Source organism: Rhinolophus hipposideros, assembly GCF_964194185.1.
Source record: "Rhinolophus hipposideros genome assembly, chromosome: 14".
In the NCBI taxonomy this organism is placed as follows: domain Eukaryota; kingdom Metazoa; phylum Chordata; class Mammalia; order Chiroptera; family Rhinolophidae; genus Rhinolophus; species Rhinolophus hipposideros.
In genome coordinates, this window is record NC_138060.1 from 11,577,897 (window position 1) to 11,600,136 (window position 22,240).

The following is a 22,240-nucleotide window of genomic DNA, read 5'->3' on the forward strand; positions in this document are numbered from 1 at the left end:
AAGAGATTGGTGCTTTGAGGAAAAGACAAAACTCCATGATAGCGTGTAATAAAGGAACACAACTCAGATGGTGTGGCAGGATGGCAGTCAGGCCTCTCTGAGGAAGTGGTACCTGGGCTGAGAACGGAGGCAAGTGTAGGCGTTGAGTGGTTCCAGACAAAAGGAGCGGCAGGGACACATGCCCTGCTAGGGGGAGCCAAGTCCATCTCCAGAGCTGAAACAAGCCAGGTGAAGCTAAAAGGCCAAGATAATCACAAAGCATTTGATTTAACCATAGAGCTGGGAAGAACTTCCGAGATTAAATGTAATCAACTCCCCCAGTTTATAGGTTTTATAGACAAGCCCAGAACATTAGTTCTAATGCTGCACTAAGGACTCTCTTCCTTTAGACGTTGCCCAGCTCCTGGAGGAAAAGATCCAAGTTCTGAATAATGCAAAGCAGCAAATAATTTAAGAACATTACCATTTGGCTCTGAAGACACTTTTTTTGAAAGTTTTTTGAAAGAAATTTATTGGAATAAATTTCAATACTGCCACAGCCAGTTTACTATCCCAATGTAGGTAGCCTCACATTACTGTAAAGGCAAACCGACGTTACCCCAGAGCACCCAGGGAAGGCACACCCCGGGAAATCTAGTTGGCCTCAGAAACAACCTGGGAGGAAAAAGTTGCTGTGCTGGGGAAATTCACATGTGGGAAAATCCAGAATTGACTGCATTGATTTGAAATCAGAGCTGTGTCAGTCATTTTCATCTTTGCAAGCTATACAGCTCTGAAATATCTGTGGGATTTGTTCTGTGCTTTTCCTCTCTGTAGTGGTGGTAGATTTTATGAAATGCAACTTTAACATGTAGAGCTAGATAACAATAGCATTGTGGGTTTGAATATTTAACAGGCAACAAGGTTTTCATCAACTCCCATTATTATCAGGTTCACGAGCCCAGTACATGACCTTTTATTTGCACAAAAGATATTCATGAAAATTCTGATACCTGGGAAGTAACTGGGCATAATTCTGCTTTTTATAAATATGTACACTTTGATGACTATCTGTTACAGCCTCTTGGACTGAATTCTTTAAAGAGAGAGAGAAGTTGCATTATATTCTCTGGGTTGTCACACTGTATTCTACATATGTTACTGAATAAGAAAGTGTTATAAAATAATGAAGTGTTTTTGTAAACTCCCTGGTAAACATCATCATGAATTATGATACACATTGTCTGGATTTCATATTGTAAGACTGCCACTTGATTCACAGTTAGGTTTGTACATCTTGTCATGGAAACAGTTTTGGATTTCTTATTTTCTTTTCAATTCTGATTTTCCTTATGCAAGTTTGCATCTTTTTTTTTTTTTGCTTATTATTTTAGTTTGAATGCATTTGCTCTTGCTGTTTGACGCATCCTTCTTTTTCTTTCTTTTGTTTGTGCATGTACGTGTGCTCTTGATTATCCTGTGGCTGGCCACACTCTCTGCATGCCCTATGTGACCACCCCCTCTCCAAAGTCAACAAATGCATGTGTACTTTAGTGGGCTGCCACCAAATATAGACCCTGACGGGCGCAAAAGTCCCTCCCCATCTGAACCACAGGCTAAAAGAGACACCAAAAAGGAATCTAAAAAAAGGAAAGATTTCAAAACGCAGGCAAGTCTAGAGCCCAAAAGGTAAGAAGTTATGTGTGTATTGGCTTGTGTTCTGTAATCTGTGACTGTGACCTCCCCCTGTCCCCATCTGTGCCACAACCTCCACCTTAGGTAACAGCAAGCTTTGTGCGCTCCTGAAATCTCTGTTCTGTTAAGCCCATACAAAAGTGCACTTTTAAAATATCCTGGCAATGGATAAAAATACCACGTATTAGGACTGAATTTGAGTCGGGTGTTTAGTGACTCTTAAAACACGTTCTTATTGAAAAAACTAATTGAACAATATATGATAAACAGATTTATATTATATTATAATATAATCTATTATATTATATATTATAAACTGAATCATGAGTCAGATTGCTTTTCAGTGGCATCTAGTCAGGGGTCTGGTACCTTACCAAGTCATGAATAATAAGCAACCCGTGCTTTGTACTTTTGTAATTATGTTCAAGGAGCAAATAAAATGTGTTCACATAAGATGGTCCATACATTTATAGTAGCTCCATCATTTTCAGCAAAACTCCCTCAGTTCCACAGTTATCTCATGCAATGAATTTATTTTCAAATGATGCTTTATAACAAAGACACAAAATAAAGCCTATCACTAAATTAATAGCTCTTACTGGAATCACTTATGTAATGAGGTCCCTTGAAGGCACTTTTAAGTTCCAAAATTATGTTTATCCTCTCCTCTTTCCTCTGGCCTTTAGAGATACGCTCTTTGTGAGTTGATGAAATGGCAAATTGGTGGCTTTTTTCCCTAATAAACTAGATTTACAATTATTTCTAGTGTTATCCTTATGTCCTTCTTCACCTTTCCCACCCTAAATTAGCAATGATATTTTAAAGTTAGGATGTTGCAGTTTTGAAACTGGTGTTAGGACCAGGGCTGGCATTGCCAAGCTACACAAAGTTCACAAGTAGGTTTGCTTTATGCTTCAGTATGAATATATTCACTGGAATATCTCTAAATCCTGAAATATATATATATATATATATATATATATATATATATATATATATATATATATATATAGAGAGAGAGAGAGAGAGAGAGAGAGAGAGAGAGAGAGAGATTTCACATGTAGGCAGACTGAATGACAATGCTAACTTTCACTTCCTAGAGAATGTGACAATCAGTGTATGCAGGTCCAATAGAGCCCTGATTCCACGTAGACACCTGTCTTCTGAACTTGCCGGTTGTAAGGATGGAGGTGATGTGGAGTTTCTGTTTGTGTTTCCCAATGAGGGTCTGAATGCAAGGCAGCAATAGCTTGCAGCCAGTAAGAAAGGGGCTTGAGAATGTTGTGGGGTGCCTGAGGAAGCTTCTCTGGCTGCTGTCCAAGGTGCTGCTTTTGGAGTGATCGGTGTTGAAGCAGAACAGAGTAAATGGCCGCACTTGATGGATCCTGTGCCATGAAAAACTATCCAAAAGGACCTTGAATGGTACTTTGAGAGGCTTATGTGTGTTCGAGGGTCTATGTTTGCATGCATTTTTTAATGAAAAGTAAGTCATAATATTAAGTATCAGTTGTGTAGCATTCTGCGGTTTACAAAGTGCTTTCATATAGTCTATCGCATTTGCTATAATGTTTTCAAGTCAGCTATTTTTACATCCATTTTGCAGATGATTACACTGAATGTCTGTAAATTTAAGTGGCAAACCTAAATATTCTGAGTCCAAAATTCTTCCTCTTTGCACTGTATCAGCACTGTACATAGATTCTAAAGGTCTGAGTATTCGAGCCTGCTTTGTACAAATGTAGGATTATTATATCTCATTTCTGTGCCTCAGTTTTCTCATCTGCAAAATAAGCACATACAATCATAACATCTGTAATATTTCATCAACCTCTAAAATTATAATCTATAGATTATAATAGCAAATGAAATAGTACATTGTCAGATTTCCTAAGTAAAGTTTAATTAAAATAAGGACAATTGCTGCCTCTTAATAAGTACTTGCTATATGCCAGGCACTGTGAGAACTGCTGTTTATGTATATGATCTCATTTTATCCTTGTTACATCCCTATACGTATTGTTATTGCCTTCACCTGACACAGATGCCCGGCTCCATATGACTTGCTGAATCAAATTATATGAGGATGGGACCTAGTACTTTCCATTTTAACAAACTCCCCATGTGATTTATATGCACACTAGAGTGTAAGAACCACCGCACAAGTTGAAAATCAATGGTGGCAACTGGTAAACCTTTAGACATAGAACACATCTGTGTGAAAGAAACAAAAACGCCAAGTAAAAAGGAGAAATTTCAGCCCACCACTTCAGAATTTGTTTTGGGGACTTTGTTTGCAGGGGGATGTCCTGTTCATTGGTGGATATTTAGAAACATCGCTGGCCTCTACCCACTCAATGACAGTAGCACCACCCCTCTGTAGCGTAACAATCAAAAATGTCTCCAGACATTGCCAAGTGTCTCCTAGGGGAAAAGATCACCCCCAGTTGAGAATTACTATTGTAAAAGATGACAAACATATGGACGGTTCCACATTTTCCAGTGATTGGAATTATAGAAAGCAAATATCTTCCTGATTGACAGGAAGTGTCTCCTTTAAATTAGATGTTTACGATTCACAAAGGCATAGTTTTTCACAGAGATATGACACAGATTTCCAGAGAAGGTGAGAGAAACTGGGTCATGAGCACCTGAGCACTCATTAATGATTTCCAGCTGCAGCAGGGTAGGGCTCTGCCTCCACCTTTGGGGCTGCTGAGTTAGTGTTAATAGGTAAAACGTTAATAATTAAGTGAAAAGTGACTTGTTACCTAATCTGAAGCTGGTTGTAACATAACAATAGGAATGGGCTCTATTGTTCAGTTAAATTCAGTTAAAGGGCAGTTTGTGTCCATGACTCATGAATTCCTTCTTCATCTGGGTCAAAGAATAGATAACATCTCTACATACAAACAGTGATCATCCTGGTAAAAGAGGTTAGGAAAATGGTTTTGCCAACACCAAAGGCCGTTGACAGCATTCAAAGGAGATGCTCCCTTTGGGTGGTCTAAAATACATATATATTGTATATTATATATTCTGGCTTTCTCCACAAGGCCAAAGTTACCAAGAGGGCCAAATTGATTTGGGACATATTTAGGACAAAAATGGAAGACTCTTTGATTAATTCATATGATTGCTATATCTCTCCCGGAAATGTTAAAACTCATACCAAATGGCCGAATTTGGCATCTCACACCACACACGAGCTAACGCTGGGCAGGCAGCAAGGCAGAGAGGTTACTAATGCAGGCTGCAAAATCGGAATGTCTATGTGTGAATTAAGCTCACACACTTATTTGTTATGGAGTAAGTGACTGAACTTCTTTGAACCTCAAACTCCCTCAGTTCCTCCCAGATAGTTTCAAGGCATTTGGTCTTCAGATCCCACTGAGTTAGGCCTTGGTCGTCAAACTCGGCTGCACATTGGAATCATGTAAGGAGCCTAGAATGGCCTGAGCCCCACCTGCAGAGGTTCTGACTTGATTCATTTGGGATATGGCCTAAGCATCATGCTTTTAAAATCTCTTCAAGTGATTTCTATAGGTAGCAACGTTTAAGAACCACTAACTGAAAGAACTTTCGTTTGGGCCAGCTCTTTAAAAGTGAACCCATGTTCTCAGAGAAAGAAAAGGAAAATGTACATTCAGCTGGTTGCACTTGGCGATCATAAAACCCACAGATGTAAATCGCTACATCTTCTGATTTTTAAATCAGCTCCTAAGGTTGCAGTACTTAATTTTCACCATAATATTTTTCGTATTCTTTCTAGATGACATTTAGATTAGCATCACTTTGGTCACTGTCCCACAGTGACAAGGCGATCAAACAGCTCCGATGATTGCAAGTTGCGTCAATGTTCCTTGGATCCCTTTATTATTGGGATGGGAAATTTTTCTCATTTACATTATTATTTAACATTTCTTGAATGCCAGTGCTGCTCTTCACATATGGCCTGCCTAGAAAGTACATTGTATCAGCAATTAGCAAATCCATAATGCCAACCGCCCCAATCCAAAGTAAGCTACATAGATTAATGAGTCTGCAAGCAGATGTAAGAGGGCAGGAGCCCTAAAAATCTCTGAAAATGTGTCCAAGGATTCTTTTGGGAGATGTATTTGGAGCCAAGGTGCTGCTTGTGTGCAGAAACTATGTGCTCCCTGTGGGTTAGATGTGAGTAACAGAACATTCAGATGGAACTCCCTTTTCTCCTCTGTTACTCCACCAGGGTCCCTAAATCAGTAAGTGGTTCCATCTACCCAGTTGCCCAATACATACCCTCAGGAGCTGTCCTTTCTCCTTCTCACTCAGCGCATCACAAGGATTCAATTACTATGCCCCATCTATTACATTAAGTATCTCCAAGCCTATCCACTTCTCCCTCTCTTCAGTACCATGCCAGAATTCAGGTCACTGTCTTCTCTCCTCTGGACCACAGCTGTTGTCTTATTGACTGTGTTCTGGCCTCCAGTGTTGGTCCCTCACTCCTAATCCATGTCGCATAATGGTTTCTTTTACTGTTTTTTTTTTTTTTTTTTGCAAGTACCTACCTGGAAGTAAATGAGTAGTTTTTGCACAATCACATGTTTTTCCTTTCACTCCAATCTCATCTTCCTCCCCTTCTCTCCCTCTCTCATTTCCCTCCTTCTTGTCTTCCTCCCCTCCCTCTCTCCCTCTTCCTCTGTCACACACACATACACTTGTTATGACATTGTGTCTGGGGCTTTTTAACTCTCCCTCTCCAAAAGAGAGAGAAAAGACTGTCGCAGGAACAGCTATGTTTTACCAACCTCTGAATACTTTACTTTAGTAGCAGGCAGGTGTGGGTGGGAGGTGACAGTGACCCCCACATTCTTGGCCGCATGTTACACATGGACACAGGACATTATTGCACTTGTGGGCAGGAGCACGTGGCTGTGGCTGACTGGCCTTCCAGCTCTGAGCAGGTGCTGGCCTTGCATATAGCTAAGTCATACTCTCTAACTTCTAAAGAACCATCTTCACCTAATGGGAAACACTCTTAAGAGAGACGTGGGGGGGAAATCAAAACATTTCAAATAAATGTCTGAATTCCTAAGGAGAAATCCTCTTTAGAGTTTGTATGCTAACTTTTCATGTGACTCTTCCAGGAGGAAATTTGCCCCATGAGAACAGGAGAGTTACCAACTCAGGCATAAAATATTATGAAATGTGCTGAATTATTTATGGCCCATAACAAATCATCAATTAATATGCATTTCCCTTCTAAAATTCCAACAGTGTATCCTCATCTAGTCATTGAATTCACTGGTGAAAAACATATTTTCAGATGTCACACCCTTTTCAGGGTGGATGTGATAACAAAAAGCCACACATATAACTGGTCTGACCATTTAAAAGTCAGACACAGGTGCTCAGGGTAGAATCTAAAGCTTAATTGTCTATGTTTGTCTAGAAATAAAGAAGCCCATGTCTTCTCCTCTTAATCCTCAAAGAGAAAAATCTATGTAGTAGCTATTTTAGAAATTGGTCCTTCTCTGGGGGAAAGAAATACATGCTTTCTAATCTTCTCTTGCGTTCTTGCTTCATTCAATACCTGGACCTAGCCTGAGCCACTTTGACTAATGTCCACATAGTGACAATAGCACCCATATTCTTTAAGATTGTTCAGTAGGAAGAGATTTCTCGATCCTTCCCATATTTGTAATAGACACCTTCTGATATCATTGGGTTATAGCTACAAGTTTATGAAAACAGTAAATGAGTCAGAAAAGACCTTACTGGTATATTTTTGCCATCTCCAGGCCTCTTTTTCAAATGGACTGATAGTCAACCTCAAGAAGCTTCAATGCACATTTGTCATAGTGTAGAAACTGCTTGTTGCTGCTTCCTGCCCTACCCTTTGTGATACAAACACTTTGATATATTTGTTTTAGCAGCGTGTCTGAGCCCAAGGGCATCAGAGCATAATTAGAAAGGGCATGGGCTGGAGGGAAAGGAGAAGAAAAGGGTAAGGCTGGGCTTTCCTAATGAAGCAGTGACCATGGGATGTGAGAGTCCTAATTACAATTTATAACTAACCCCGAGATTCTACAAACCATCCAGATGAGCAAGCACAGATGTCTCTTTTAAAACTATAAAGTGTTGGTGTTGTCTTCAATTTGTAGTTATTAACCACTCGAAACAGACAAAGGAAAATATTCCATGCCAGGGTTAAATTCAAAGGTATCATTCTCAAAGTTGTAGGGGTAAGGAATTGCTAGGAGAAGTCAGTTAAAATAAGAGAGGTTGCCAGAGTGTGTTTGGTCTTAATGTTCTATTTAGGGAGCATTGCAAGGTACATTACTGAGATATTCCGTCCTACTCTGGCCCTTTAAGCTCTCATGTTTCTGGGCTGGAACAACTTAGTAGCAAATAGGATTCAGTTATCATGCTTGTTTAAGGACATTTTCATGGATCCATAATGCGGTCTGCAGGCATGCATCCATTTGGAGAGAGAGAATATATCATGTTTACAGTGCCTGCACCGGCATATGTGGACATTTGCATTTGGAGAGAAAGTATATTCCCACTTCAGCTGGAGTTTTACCCCTTGTTGGTAGTGATTGGAGCTGAAAGCTGGCTGCATGTGGAGAGGTGGACCACACATACTGGCCTCTTTGTTGAATCATTTCTTTTTACACCTGGATTCTGCACCCGATTACAACTAGATGCAGTATTGGAACCTATCAACCATTGTAGGCTTTGTATTAATTTAGTAACCTGACCTTCCTGAAAAGATATCTGACCTTCCAAACGAGGGCTTTGTGGCCCAGCTTTCAACATAATGTGGAGAACTGTGCTAACAGGATAATTAAAAGCTGGGAATCTGTGTGCTTACCTGGGTGTGTAGGGACAGTTTAATGACCCCAAAGAGATAAATTCACTTTTGCTTTTACAAGACACATTGCAGCTTGATTTTTTTCACTAGATTGTTCATACTTAACTTCAAATAGCAAAATAAAATATTTCACATTAAAAGCCTAGTGCTTAATCATATTGGATTAATCCTACAGTAGATATTAATTAATAAGCTGTAGCTCAGAAGCACTTGGAAAAAGGGAGAACAATTTGTCTAACTAGTAACTTAAAGGATGGTAGCTGGTTTCTGGTATTTTCAACCTGACAAAAAAAAATAATAAAAACACAACTCCAGATATATTATTATTTGTGACACGCCTCAAGATGGGAAACTGTGAGGAGAGTGAAGATGACAGAACTGGTGCTAACCACTGTGACAATAACTTGAAGAACAACTGACATGACATCTTTCCTATCATGCTGCTGAAAATGTCAACTTTGTGAAGGACAGTGAGAAAATTGTTTGCCGAAAACTTGAAAGGTAGATTCCAGAGATGCCTGCTGTGTCAGATGCAATATAGTCTTTTGTGGCCAGAGAGACCCACTTCTGACTCCAGTGATGGCCTGCAGGTGGGAGAGCTTCCAGTCTTCGACAGGGATCCAAAAGTGATTGCACTTGACCGGCATATTGTCTCAAGTTTGCGGTATCATGATATACAAAAAGAGAGTTGTTAGCTAGTGTGCTGTTAGGTGAAACCGGAGGCCAGGGACCATATTTCCTTATTCTCTCTCTCTCTCTCTCTCTCTCTCTCTCTCTCTCTCTCTCTCTCTCTCTCTCTCTCTCTCTCTCTGTTTCTAAACCTAGGTTCAAAGGCGTCAATGCTTTACTAAATTCGGGAGAGCAGGGGAAAGAAGAGGATATGTGCTTTGTGAACTTACATCAGTTCAGTAGTAACAAAAACTAACTCTGGATCATCTAAGCAAAAGGGAGTTTATTGGGATGATTCAGGGAGCCGCAGGGAAGGAGAGGGGAAAACTGGAATCAAGGCAGCTACCGAAAAGTAGGAAACGGGACCAAAGCAGTGGTTCTCAACCCTTAACTGCTCGTTAGAGTAACCCGGAGAACTTGAAACCTGACGACGTCTAGGTCCCGCTGTGGACTAATTAATCAGAGCCTGAGGATGAGACCTCTGACAGCTCTCAGATGGTTCTGAAAAGTATAAGCAAAGCTTAAGAACTACTGACCTATGAGGAGAGCTTGGTCAGGGCCCAGCTGCTGGGACATGCAGATTCCACCTCTTCTATCCTTACATCATTTACTCGATGTAAACATTCCAGAAAAGAGTGTCCAGTTGGCTGAGCCTGGGTCATAGTACAGTGTATAGTGACCATGAAAGGTAGGAACTGGCCTGGACAAAGGCCATCAGCCTTAACAGTGGGAGAGTAGGCACCTCAATTCCCTTCCCCCAAGGTTACCCACAATGTGGCCACGATCATTCTCCAGAAACAATTCAGGTGCTTCTAGGAAGTGGAGATGGATGGTAAGAAACCAAAAATCAAGAAAACAGAAAATACACCAGTCAGGACATGAGAGGGTGGGGGTATCCCAGCGCCTAGACTTGTGTTCTGATTAAAGACACATCTCAGCCTGGTATTTACCAGCTAGGAGTTAAAATCCAACTTCATCCCTCCTCTTCTCTCATTCTTTTTGACTCCTTAAGTGTTAAAAGTAATGAGAAAGGAACAAGATGCAAAGCCAGTTTTATGGCAATTATAGAATCACCCCCAAATGTTTCCAGAGGAAAAAAAAATACAAAAGCATGTCTTCTGAGAGACACCCATACAGTTTTTCTATTTATTTTGCAACTGGCACTGCTTGGAATGGCACCTTGGAAACCGTGCAAATGCCACTTTTGGAAGGGAGTGCTAGCTTTGCAAGTGGACCATGTACTTGGAGAAGATCTCTGGTTCCAAATTTACTCCAATCCAAGGGAAATTGGGAACCTGAATCACACATACCCTTTCAGCCACGAAATACTCTCTTGGTCTAGGGCAGACGTTCTCAAAGTGTGGTTTCCAAACCAGCAGCACCACAGAACTTGTTAGAAACGTGAATTCTCAGAACCCATCTCAGATCTAAAGAATCAGAAACTCTGGGGGGTGGGTCCAGGCAGTCGGGGTCATGGCAAGCCCTACAGGTAATTCTGAGCTCCGCTTAAGTAGGAGAACCAGCACTCTAGAAAAAGTATTTTATGGCTTCTGTGAGAACAGTGCTCCCCAAAATATTGAACCAGGATTTTTCAGTTAGTAGCTCTGTTGAAATCCGTCGAAACCTGTACAGTTAATACTGGTAAATTCTAGGGGTCCATGGAAAATGAATTGATGTTTGACAAAATTTTCAAAAATGTTAATAATTATGTGAAATAAAAATTACATTTTTTATTTTTAACTGATATAGTTGTAACCTGTAATCTTTGACAAATTGTATTATTCCTGCATGCCTCTTCCTCATTTTGTAAAATAGCATTCTTTGTTACCGGTACCATTTCAGAGCAATTCTGGCAATTACAAGCAAATTTCTATTCATTGTCAAAATCATGATTTTTTTTTTAAATCACCTGGATCTTTTTTAGTGAACTCTGTACTATGTGCCTTGCAGATGTAAAGTTAGTTTCATTTATTTTAAAATAAAACTATACACATTGACATAGTCAATTAAGAAGCAAATTTAGGAAAAGACTACAACAATAATTTTTAGTCATTTACTCTTTGTGAATAGTTAGATGAACTGTGTTCAGAAAGCAGTCCAAGGAAGTGGAAGCTGCTGATACCTTTAATAATTACAAATGTGAGTCATCAGAACAAAGGGGGGAAAAAACATAATCAAATTGTACGTTTGTAATAACACCCTTTGTAGTGAGAATTAACTGAGAAGGCCAAGCACACACTAAATGTTTAGTTTTTATCATGTCAAACACAAACCTAAAAATTGCTTTCTAATTGCCTAATTGCCGTAGAAGACTTGATGGGTAAAGGAGTGAATAGTTTTCTTTAGAGAGGTTTATCTCCTAATAATGGCCCCAGACACCTCAGGGCTGTCCATGTTAATGGTTTCCATGCCTTTTCTAGGGAACTACAAGCTCCTCTCTGACTTGTAAATTATATTTAATAGCATTCTTCTCTGGTCAATTCCCTGCTAAGAAACAAAATGCCTAAAACACCTCCCTTTTTCCCAAATCAAGTGTGTGCATGCACATGCCAATTGTATAAACGTGTGTTCAGCGCATTAGCAAGCTGAATTCTGTGTAAAAGTCCAAACGCTACAGCTGAAAGAAGTTGTAGATTATAACAGAAACATGAGAAGTTACCACGTGTGTTTTGTGGAAGCTAGTGAATTCATTCTGAGATTTAACTACACATTTATGGACATTTTGTGTTAAAAAAAATTAATAAACTTTGTAAATTAACATTTGCGATTTCTCCAGAAAATTTGAAAACAAGGGCACATTTAGAGTTTCCAGCAGCCTACCTGATATTTACCATTTGCCTTCCTTCTTTCCTTAAGTTCTGGGAAGTGTGAAGAAATGAACAGGATTTTAATGTTTAATGGTGTTTTTTATAAAGTGGAAGAGGGGAATTTGGGGCATTTTCGTATTTTCAAAGGAAAGCTGACCAATTAACCCCTAACAGGAGGTACGCTGCTGTCATTTGCCAAGTCTTTTGTATAGTCAGACCGGTCTAGGATACAGGATTTCCCAACTTATGCTGAATTCTTGAGAAGGCCTATAAATAAGACCATTTGTTTGGTCTCAAGATGACTTACATTTGCAAACTGAAGAATGTTCCAATAGAAGTTTCATGGTGACGCACCAATCTGCAAACTGGCTCAGTCAGTCGTCAAAACAAGTCACTACGGATGTGGGAAGCTGAAGTCTTTGAATGGGTCAGATTATCCTCCGTCTGATTTGGCACAGATAAATTTCGGCTGTAAAGATGCAGCCTCTCTTTGTATTTTCAACTTGAATAGTCCAAACCAAATAGAGAAAATGTGTGTGAAACTAATGGCGAGTTAGAAACATGAGAATACTGTGATTAAACTGAAATTCACTTATTTATGCTAGGGCCCTTCTTGTTATTAAAATGAGCAATAGTTTGCTAAGATTGAAAAACACCATATGTGGTTTACTCTTTTTTTCTTTTTAGCTTTATTGAGATATTGACATAACATACATAATTTTATGTCATGGGATGATTTTATGGGATGATTTGATACACGTATATATTGTGAAATGATTACTATGATAAGGTTAGTTAACACCTACATCCCCTTACATACTATTTTGTGTGTGTGGTGAGAACTTTTAATACTACTCTTTTAACAATTTTCAAGTATATAATATAGTACTATTCATTATAGTCACCACGCTGTACTTCAGATCTCCAGAACTATTCATTGTACAGCTGCAAGTTTGGACCCTTTGGTCAATACACCCTCACTTCCCCCACCCCTCAGGCCCTGACATCTCTGATTCTACTTTCTATTTCTATGAGTTCAACGTTTTCAGATTCCACGTGTAAGTGAGAACATACAGTATTTGTCTTTCTGTCTAGCATTTCACTTAGGATAATGCCCCCAAGTTCCACTGATATTGTTGCAAGGTGCAGGATTTCCTTCTTTTTATGGCTGAATAATATTCCATCATGTATACAGCTCATATTTACTTTATCCTTTGTTATTTAAATATATGTATATATGTAATATTATATATATCACAATGTAATATTGTATATACACATGTATATGTATATATCACAATGTAATATTATATATATGTGTATATATACATACATATGAATATATATGTGTGTGTATATTTCCCTTATCCATTCGTCTGTCAATGGACACTTAGATTGTTTCCATATCTTGGCTATTGTAAATAATGGTACAATGAATATGGGGTGCACATATATTTTCAAAATAGTGGTTTCCTTCCCTTCAGATGTATACCCAGAGGAGCAATTGCTAGATCATATGGTAGCTCTAGTTTTAATTTTTTGAGCATCCTTCATATTGTTTTCCATAGTGGCTGTACCAAATAACATGCCCACCAACAGTACACAAGGGTTTCCTTTTCTCCACATTCACACTAACACTTGCTGTTTCTTGACTTTTTGATAATAGCCATTCTAATAGATGTGAGGTGATATCTCATTGTGGTTTTGATTTGCATTTCCTTTATGACTAATGAGGTTAAGCATCTTTTCATGTACCCATTGGCCATTTGTGCGTCTTCTTTGGAAAAATATCTGTTCAAATTATCTGCCCAATTTTTAATCGAATTGTTTAGGGTTTTTTTTCTATTGAGTTTTGTGGATTCTTTCTATATTTTGGATATTAACCCTTTATCAGATAGATGGTTTACAAATATTTTTCCCATTCCATAGTTTGCCTTTTCATTTTACTATACAGAAGCATTTCAGTTTGATGTAGTCCCACTTGTCTATTTTTGCTTTTGTTCCTTGTGTTTTGGTGTAATATCCAAAAAAATTATTGCCAAGACCGAGATCAAAGAGCTTTTCTCCCATGTTTTCTTTTAGGATTTTTGCCGTTTCATGTCTTACTTTTAAGTCTTTAATCCATTTCGAGTTCAGTTTTGTGAGTGGTATAACATAGGAATCCAATTTCATTCTTTTGCATATAAATATCCAATTTTCCCAACACCATTTATTGAAGAAACTATCCTTTCCCCATTGAGTATTATTGTTTTCCTTGCCAAATATTAGTTGATCATATTTATGAAAGTTTATTTCTGAACTCTCAATTCTCATCCATTGGTCTATGTGACTTTTTTATGCAAATACCATACTGTTTTAATCATTTAATCATTATCAAATACCATACTGATTAAATGATTATTTAATCAACTTTGTAATAAAGTTTAAAATCAGGAATTGTGATGCCTCCAACTTTGTTCTTCTTTCTCAGAATTGTTTTGCCTATTCAGGTCTTTTGTGATTCCATACAAATTTTAGGATTAGTTTTTTTCCTGTGAAAAATGCCATTAGAATTTTGATAGGGATTGCATTGAATCTCCAGATAGCTTTGGGTATTATGGACATTTCTAACAATATTACTTCTTCCAAACTATGAACATGGGATATCTTTCCATTTGTGTGTGTGTGTTTTCAATTTCTTTTATCAATGTCTTGCAATTTTTACAATGTTTTGTAATTGTTTCTTCAGTTAATACATGAGTAAAATTAATCTGAACATCTGTAATTGTAAGCTAGAAACTGAGTCACTTAAGAACATTTGAACATTTAACACTGGGAAAGACAGACTCTTATAAGGCACCTGGTTTTCAAAGGAGTTTGTGTATGTAAACTAAATTCAGGGGTCTCAAATCTAAGTGTCTGTAAGAGACAAGTAATGCAAATTAGAGATGTGGGATGAGTCACTGCCTGCCCAGCTAAGGAAGAAACTGTTAGTTATACTTACCAATGAATGCCAGTTGTTCCAAATTTTCAAGAGAATTGTATTATAAGGCTTTCCTAATTTTAAAAATGTTGGCAACTAGTTCAAAATGTTAAGAAGCTGTGAGACAAAGAGAAGGTTTACAAGATGAAACTTCAAGCCACTAGTTTGTACATTTTACCATTTCACAATGAATGAGTGACAATTTTGCAAATGTCTCCAAATGATAACCCCCAAATACCACATCCCCTTTAATAGCCAGCACTAAAAAGCAGGCCTTCATCTCAGTTCGCGTCTGTCATTATAGTTGTTCTTCTAAAATGGACAGTTTCCTCCTGCTAGAGATTTGATTTGATGGTGTCAGCATATGAGGTTCCCGTCACTTCATGACATGCCTTCTTTCAGGCCTGATGGAATTGGAACTGTGACTGTTGAAGAAAAGGAACGTTTTGAAGAAATCAAAGAAAGACTCCGAGTTCTGCTGGAAAATCAGATTACACATTTTAGGTAAGGATCTGGGGTTGAGGGGCTTATTAGGATCGTGAGAATGGAGAGGGGTAAATAAAGGACTTGATTTTCTACAACTGTAAATCGATAAGATCCACATTGGCTATTTAGAAATAACTTAATGGAAAAAGCAAACGAATAGGACAGGGTCCTACTACAATAGCTAGGAGACTTTGAAATCTTAAATTCATTTTATTTCCACCAACGGATAAAAGGCCTCCTGTGAAAGCTAACCCTGGTCATGAATTTATTTTTTTTCAATCTATTAAAAAGTTGAATTTGAAGCTTTTTCGAGGTTCCTAAATGAAACAGTGAAAAATACTGTGAATCAGATCACATGAACAGAGAAGGGAGGCAGTGTACCTTCTTTACCTTCTCCATTACCTCCAAAACAAAATTGCTGGCTACTCAGAGAAAGAAAGAAACGTGGATCAGCCTTGGCAGATTGCCTCTGCCCCACATACAAGATAGCCAGTAGGTTCAACACTTGAGCCTTGTAGCACGTAGCCCACTTCTCCTTTGGAACAAATTAGACATTTCTAATGCTGCTGTGATGGTTCTGGACCAGAGATCCTGAAATAGTAACTCAAAAATAATTAGAGCATTTTTAATGGCATAATAAGTAGGTCCTTCTTATTATATGCTTTATATTAATATGTGCCAGATACAGGGTTAGAGGCTAGATAAGTATTAACTCGTTTTTTTTAAATTCTCAGAACAATTTTATAAGGTAGTTGTTGTAATCCCCATGTAAACAAAAAGTAAACTGAGGCTGAGCGAAGTTAAGGAACTCGACCCAGGCTATTCACCCAGCAAGTGGCGGAAATACATAGGGTAGTCTGAGTGTAGGTAGCCCGTGCCGGTCCCTTCGTACCATAAAGGACAGTGTCCCAAAGGGCTGATGACAGCCTGAAACAGTCAATGGAACTCCTAGTGGTACCTGACATAGTTCTATCTGTGCCGTAAAATCATCCTGAGTAAATCTTTATTGATCTTGCACTAAATGTAAGATGCATTGCCTGCAATGAAAAAAAATCCAGTAACAACTGAAACTTACACTCAAGAAAGGACAACTAGCAGAATAATGAATTTGCTTAAAATACACTCCTTTATATCCTATATAAATTATTTAAGGATTTAAGTAAGTATGTTTGAATTGTAGCCTGTGTCAACTAATATTTTTTAATGCTGGTTTCTACAATGCACATAAGGTTTTATTTGAGCTAACAAACAGTTCTCCTTCACAATAGAAATCTAAACAGAGCCTATGTCATCACTCTAAATACTCTTTTCTGCTTCAGACACTTGCAGAGTCTCTCTTTAGTAATTATTCACACATACACATATATATACGTTATATATACACATATATGGTGTGAATTCAGATTAACATAACACAACATGACAAAATAAAAAGCATTCTCAGTTCCTCAGAGAGAGTTGCAATAGGAATCAAATTCCAGTCTATTTAATGCTAAAATGTAATAAATTTGGGTGAAAAAGAAGAATTTTCTCTGTTTTAGGTATTGCTTTCCATTTGGTCGACCTGAAGGTGCTCTGAAAGCTACTCTCTCACTCTTGGAAAGGGTAAGAATGAAAGTAAAAGACAGATTATATATATTCAGATATGAGCATAATTGTAATGAAATATTGCGGTTGAATCAGCTAGCTTGTAATTTTGTGAGGTTTTATTTACCATTCATCAAATATCAGAATAAAAGTGGGGGAAACTGCCCAAATTCTAGGTATTTTATGTCCAGACTCCCAAATAGTTAGGATAGATATATTGAAGATATGCTTCCAGCCCTTCTCTGACTCATGGATGGGCTTTACCATGCTAACTGTGCATGGCAGTTCTGTGTTTTCTCTTTAACAATGGCTCTTGATAAGCCGCAAGGAGGCATTCACAACTAATTTTAAACTTGAACTCTTTAAGAAATATAAATGAGGAACACCTTTGATTGAGCCATCTTAATAATCTTTTTTTCCTCTCCTAAAGGTTTTGATGAAAGATATTGTTACCCCAGTGCCACAAGAGGAGGTAAAAACAGTCATCCGTAAATGTCTAGAGCAGGCTGCATTAGTCAACTATTCTCGACTATCAGAGTATGCCAAAATCGAAGGTAAGGCTCCCGTCTGCCCCCAATGTTTCACTGAATATTTGGTATGCCTCCCTGGGGAAGTCTCTCTCTTTTCTGATGGTCCCCAGAAAACAGTGGTCCATCTGAGTATGTTAAGCTGAACCTTGAAAGCAGTTTAAATGTGAAAGTTTCCTTGGCTGGAGCCAAATACATAAATTAAAGAAGAGGAGCTCAGGAATCAGTCTTTGTAGGGAAAGAATATTGAACACGGGATGTTGACAGATAACTAAAGGTCCTTCTGAGAGTCCATGTTGGCCCCAAGTTTGCTCTATGGTTAATGTTTTACTATGAAAGAACTCGGTAGGATTCGTACCTTCTTTAAGGAGATGAAAACAAGGCAGTTTGTTGTCCACGGTTGTTAACATTGGCGGTAAAACAAGAACTGAGTAAAGCAACATCAAGATTTTGCTTAACTCTTTTTTGCCCCATGAACATTCAAAGCGTTGTCTTTGGTAGCACTTCAGATTTGATAGTGGGTTAGTGTCCAGTTGTCTCTGATGGCTCCTGGTTTGTTTTAGACATTCTTGTTACTTTAGACCTAGTATGGTTGCTACCACTGCCCTCTCAAGTTTTAGAGAAGCAGTCACTGATGACCAAGTAATCACCCCAAAAAAAGGCACTTTGGGTAAACTCTACTTGAAAAGTTATGGTTCTTTGGGACCTATTCATTTGCAAAGGTATTAATCACTTTTCATTGTTACCCTGTTGGCTGCTATAGGGTGATTTGAAAACCACACCCAACTTGACCAGTGGTGTAAGTGTATAAATGTGGAAGTTCTGTGTGCAAAACCCAATGTGTCCGCATTCTGGAATCTGATGTTCTCTCACATGCACAACACCTGACTAAAACCAGCAAATGCCTGTTGTCTGCCTTCAGGACATGACTTGGAGAAAAAAAAAAGAAAAAAAGACCTAACCAACCACCAAAACCCATCACTAAACTTGCCAAAGTCCTTGTTTCCTTAGAGAATTAGGTTAAGATCATGTTAAATTCACAGTGTTTTGTACATTACATGTCCTCCCTCTCTCAATTTTGTCTGTCTGACAATGCAAATTGTGTACCAGTGGTAATGAATTCATTGTTATGCATCTAGGGAGAAACACTTAAGAATTGGGCACTAAAAGGATGTTTATCAACTCTTGACTTGGTAATGAGTGACCAAAAAAAAGGAACAAGAAGATCGTTAGAGGACTATATTAGCAAGTAATTGTTCCAGCATTTACCTTCCCAGGACATAATGATTGGTTGTATTTGGTAATGTCAACTGGGTATCTAATAATTTTAGGCAAGGCCAGAGATGGGATGGGATCAAGGAATGTTCGGTTGCCATGGCTGCTGCCTCGTAGGTCTTGGTCTAGCTATTACTAATCTTTTGGTAAGCTCTGCTCTCTTCTTTCAGATAAATATATCCAAAAACAAACTTTAAGATCTGTAAGTAAAAATGCATTCATTTCCAAAGTAGATCAGCTGGTCTGTAATTTCCTTTTGTGCCTCAATTCTTCTTGGTTGTGTTAATTATCTTTTGCACTGTGACTTTTAGGTCTGGGGATTCTTTGAAGAAACCAATCTTTTTTTTCCAACTCTTTTCAGAGAAGTACCTCATTCCACACTACCTGCTCTCTTTGCTTCTCTCCTTCCTTGTTCGTGATTGGCTCAGCCACTTTTTGGCATTACCTCTGCAAAAGTGGCTGTGACACCAATTTCAAAGCATGCTGGGATTGTTAATTCAAACAACCCAACATCCTCTGGCTGCATGTATCAGGTTTTCTTTCATGAACATAGTCCACCATAGGCTGAGACATTGCAGCTTTAAAGATATTACTACTAGACAACTTTCTTTTACAAGGTTCCAATCCTACGCTCAGAAAATAAATCATCCATGTTTACATTTGAGCCCCTCTGTAAGCATTAACAGCTTAGTTCCCAGAGAATTTTGGAAAGAAGTTGTAGTAATATTGCTGGAGACTATGTTTATGAAGAAATACCTCAAGAGCCTTAGATACTAAAGTCTGAAATCCTTAGTATCTTGGAGCCTTAAATCGATGAAATTCTGTTTCCCTTTACTCATGATGTTTTTGGTCATTGTATTCTTGCAAACAATTCCAAAGAGACGTGTAAAATCATGGTCACAATCTCTCTCGTGACTCATGGCATGCTGAATGGTTAATCCAGTAGATCTCCAATTTTGAAACTCCTTTTTCTTTTATCCTGTGTTTATCCCAAAATACTCTGTGGCTATTTTCCTTTGAGCTAATGTAACGTTTTCCTCTAACCTATGACCTTTAACCTCTTTACCTCTGACCTAAGCCTCTTGCATGCCCAAATCCTCTTTTATAGGGAAAAAGAGAGAAATGTATGAGCATCCTGTCTTCTGCTTGGCCTCCCAAGTGATGGATTTAACCATTCGTGAGTACCTACCACCTCCTCGCCATGCTGTCTTCACTCTTTCTGTTTTCATTATTTCAAGAAAATCCAGATCCAAACCAACTCACTCTCCTTGCTTCAAGTTTTTTAGCATTGGCTTGTCTGTTGATTCTGTCTGTGAAACCCAGTGTGAGAAGTCAAGTCACATTTTAATCAGCCTAAAACAGGTTAGACAATTAAGCCATTTGTTTGTGATAAACTCAGATTTGTCTGTAAGTTTTTCAGTTATTCTCTGTCTGTGACCTGAATGCATTTTTACTTTGCTTGTGTGTAACCCCAATTTGTAAAGTGCTTGTCACTGGTACACAATCAAAAGGTAGCAGCGAGGCTGGGAGCAATGTGTTAGGTATCAGGCAAAGGACAGTTGGGGCAAAATCATACCTTCTTGTCCAAGTTTAACATGTTAAATTGTGGGGATAAGATCACATGAGGTGGTCCATTTTCTGTAAAAATTAGATCTTATATGCCTCCTGTCTGTTCTCTCTCAAGCTGGGAAGCTTTTCCTTGTTCTCTCTGGAGATTTTGACTTGTTCTTGTCCTTGAAGCTTTGGCTAGAACATATGACTTAATTGTCACTTGGAGAATTCATGTATGTTTCATAGCTTGATTTCACATTAAACTTAATTTTACTAATTTTCTATTTGTGCAGCATTTTCCACCTCTGTGAAGGAACCTTTTTTTGCTGGCCCCCACACTTTGGGGCGGTGGGAACCCAAGGGCAAACTTTTCTTCCAGTATCATGTGTCACATATAAGTGGGGGGCATTTTTGGTCCACTTTCTCATTAATCCTGCATATGTGTTCTTGTTTTTCTCTCTCTCTTCTCTCCTTGTTGTGCTCTCTCTTTCAAATAGAGAATCAAAAGGACGCAGGTGAACCAATTGTATATGCATTATAAACTATCAGGACTGTTGAGTTATATTTAGTTTTTGTTTTTGTTTTTTAATAGCTCCTTAAGGCATGTACTCCCTGAGACTGATGTGGAGTTGCAATAATACTTAAGGAGTTAATTTGTGCTGTCTAAATATACCTCATGCCCCTTAGCTGGTGACCTTTATTGAATAGGATTTCTGTAGAAGCACAAGCTTTGAAGGGACAGAATTCTGGTTTGTTGCAGAACTTCATTTCATCTTTGGTTTCAGGATTCCTGTGATTTGGCCTCATGTGCTTGTGAAAAATAGTTACTGAACCAAACTAATCTTCCTTTTTTGTTCTCATTTCTTTTTTCTGTTTTCTACCCTCCTGAGAAGTTTATGTTCTTTGATGAATGTCTATAAGCCCAGAGAGAAGTTGTGTTTGTGTTGTTTTTGTATGTATCATGCGACAAGGCAGGATGTAGGGTGGCTGATTGGGGGCCCTTGCTGGAAGTTTCACGAGACGAAAGTTCTTAGAATGTTCTCTGGCTTTGGACATTTTCTTCTCGTTTAGTCCAAAAACTTCAGAGCACATTGTGAGGAAAGCTCTAACTTAAAACTTTAATATAGTATTGATTATTGGTTGTGAGGTCTAAAGGATTCTCAAAAGATAGTTTTCATTCAATCAAAGTTATACATATTTCATTTAACCAAGGTTGAATGTATTTCAGATCAATTCAGAAAGTATTTTTGAACACATGCCAAGCCCAAGCTGGCAATGAGTATTTGCTCGCGAACCTATGTTCACCATTCACGTGCTTTTCTCTCCCTAGAAAGGAAGGTATTCATTCATTCATTCATTCATTCAACAAGTGTTTAGTGGGAGCCTACCATGAGCCAGGTACAGTGGTAAAAACCAGGGCATATGTAAACAACCTTATGGAGCATATGTGCAAATGGGTGCATAAGTGTGAATTACAAATTAAGCATGCAGCAACACCAATTGGTAGAGTTATGTATAAGAAGACATTGTCAGAAAACTATGGAAATCCTCACAAGGGTGATGAGATTGAACTATATCTTGAAAGATGAATTAGAATCAGTGAAAGGTAGCTGGGATTGGAAAGTGACAAGGCATCCTAGATGAGAGAGTAATGTGCAAATTCATAAAACCATATAGCTAATAAAAACAGCTGATGCTTATTCAATGTGCATTATGTACCAGGTATGACTCTGAAGTGCATTATATGCATTAACTCATTTAATTCTCAAAACTCCTTATGAGGTGCATACTACTATTATTCGCATTTTAGAGATAAGCAAACTGAGGCACAGGGAGGTTAAATAAC

The 22,240-nt window shown here is 38.3% G+C and overlaps 1 protein-coding gene across 11 annotated transcripts in view; it reads left to right on the forward strand.

Annotated features, from left to right (window-relative positions):
- The window catches only part of CADPS (calcium dependent secretion activator), a 459,417-nt gene that overhangs the window by 327,226 nt on the left and 109,951 nt on the right, over positions 1–22,240 (forward strand). For 4 of the 11 annotated variants that reach the window (XM_081072040.1, XM_081072048.1, XM_081072044.1 and 1 more), the window contains exons 14-18: positions 15,371–15,472; positions 16,996–17,059; positions 17,472–17,595; positions 19,952–20,020; positions 20,892–20,909. In XM_081072040.1, the coding sequence (XP_080928166.1) occupies positions 15,371–15,472; positions 16,996–17,059; positions 17,472–17,595; positions 19,952–20,020; positions 20,892–20,909 (377 nt within the window). Of the gene's footprint in view, positions 1–1,509; positions 1,669–15,370; positions 15,473–16,995; positions 17,060–17,471; positions 17,596–19,951; positions 20,021–20,891; positions 20,910–22,240 lie in introns of all 11 variants that reach the window. The other 7 variants (XM_081072043.1, XM_081072045.1, XM_081072050.1 and 4 more) reach the window with 4 other exon arrangements.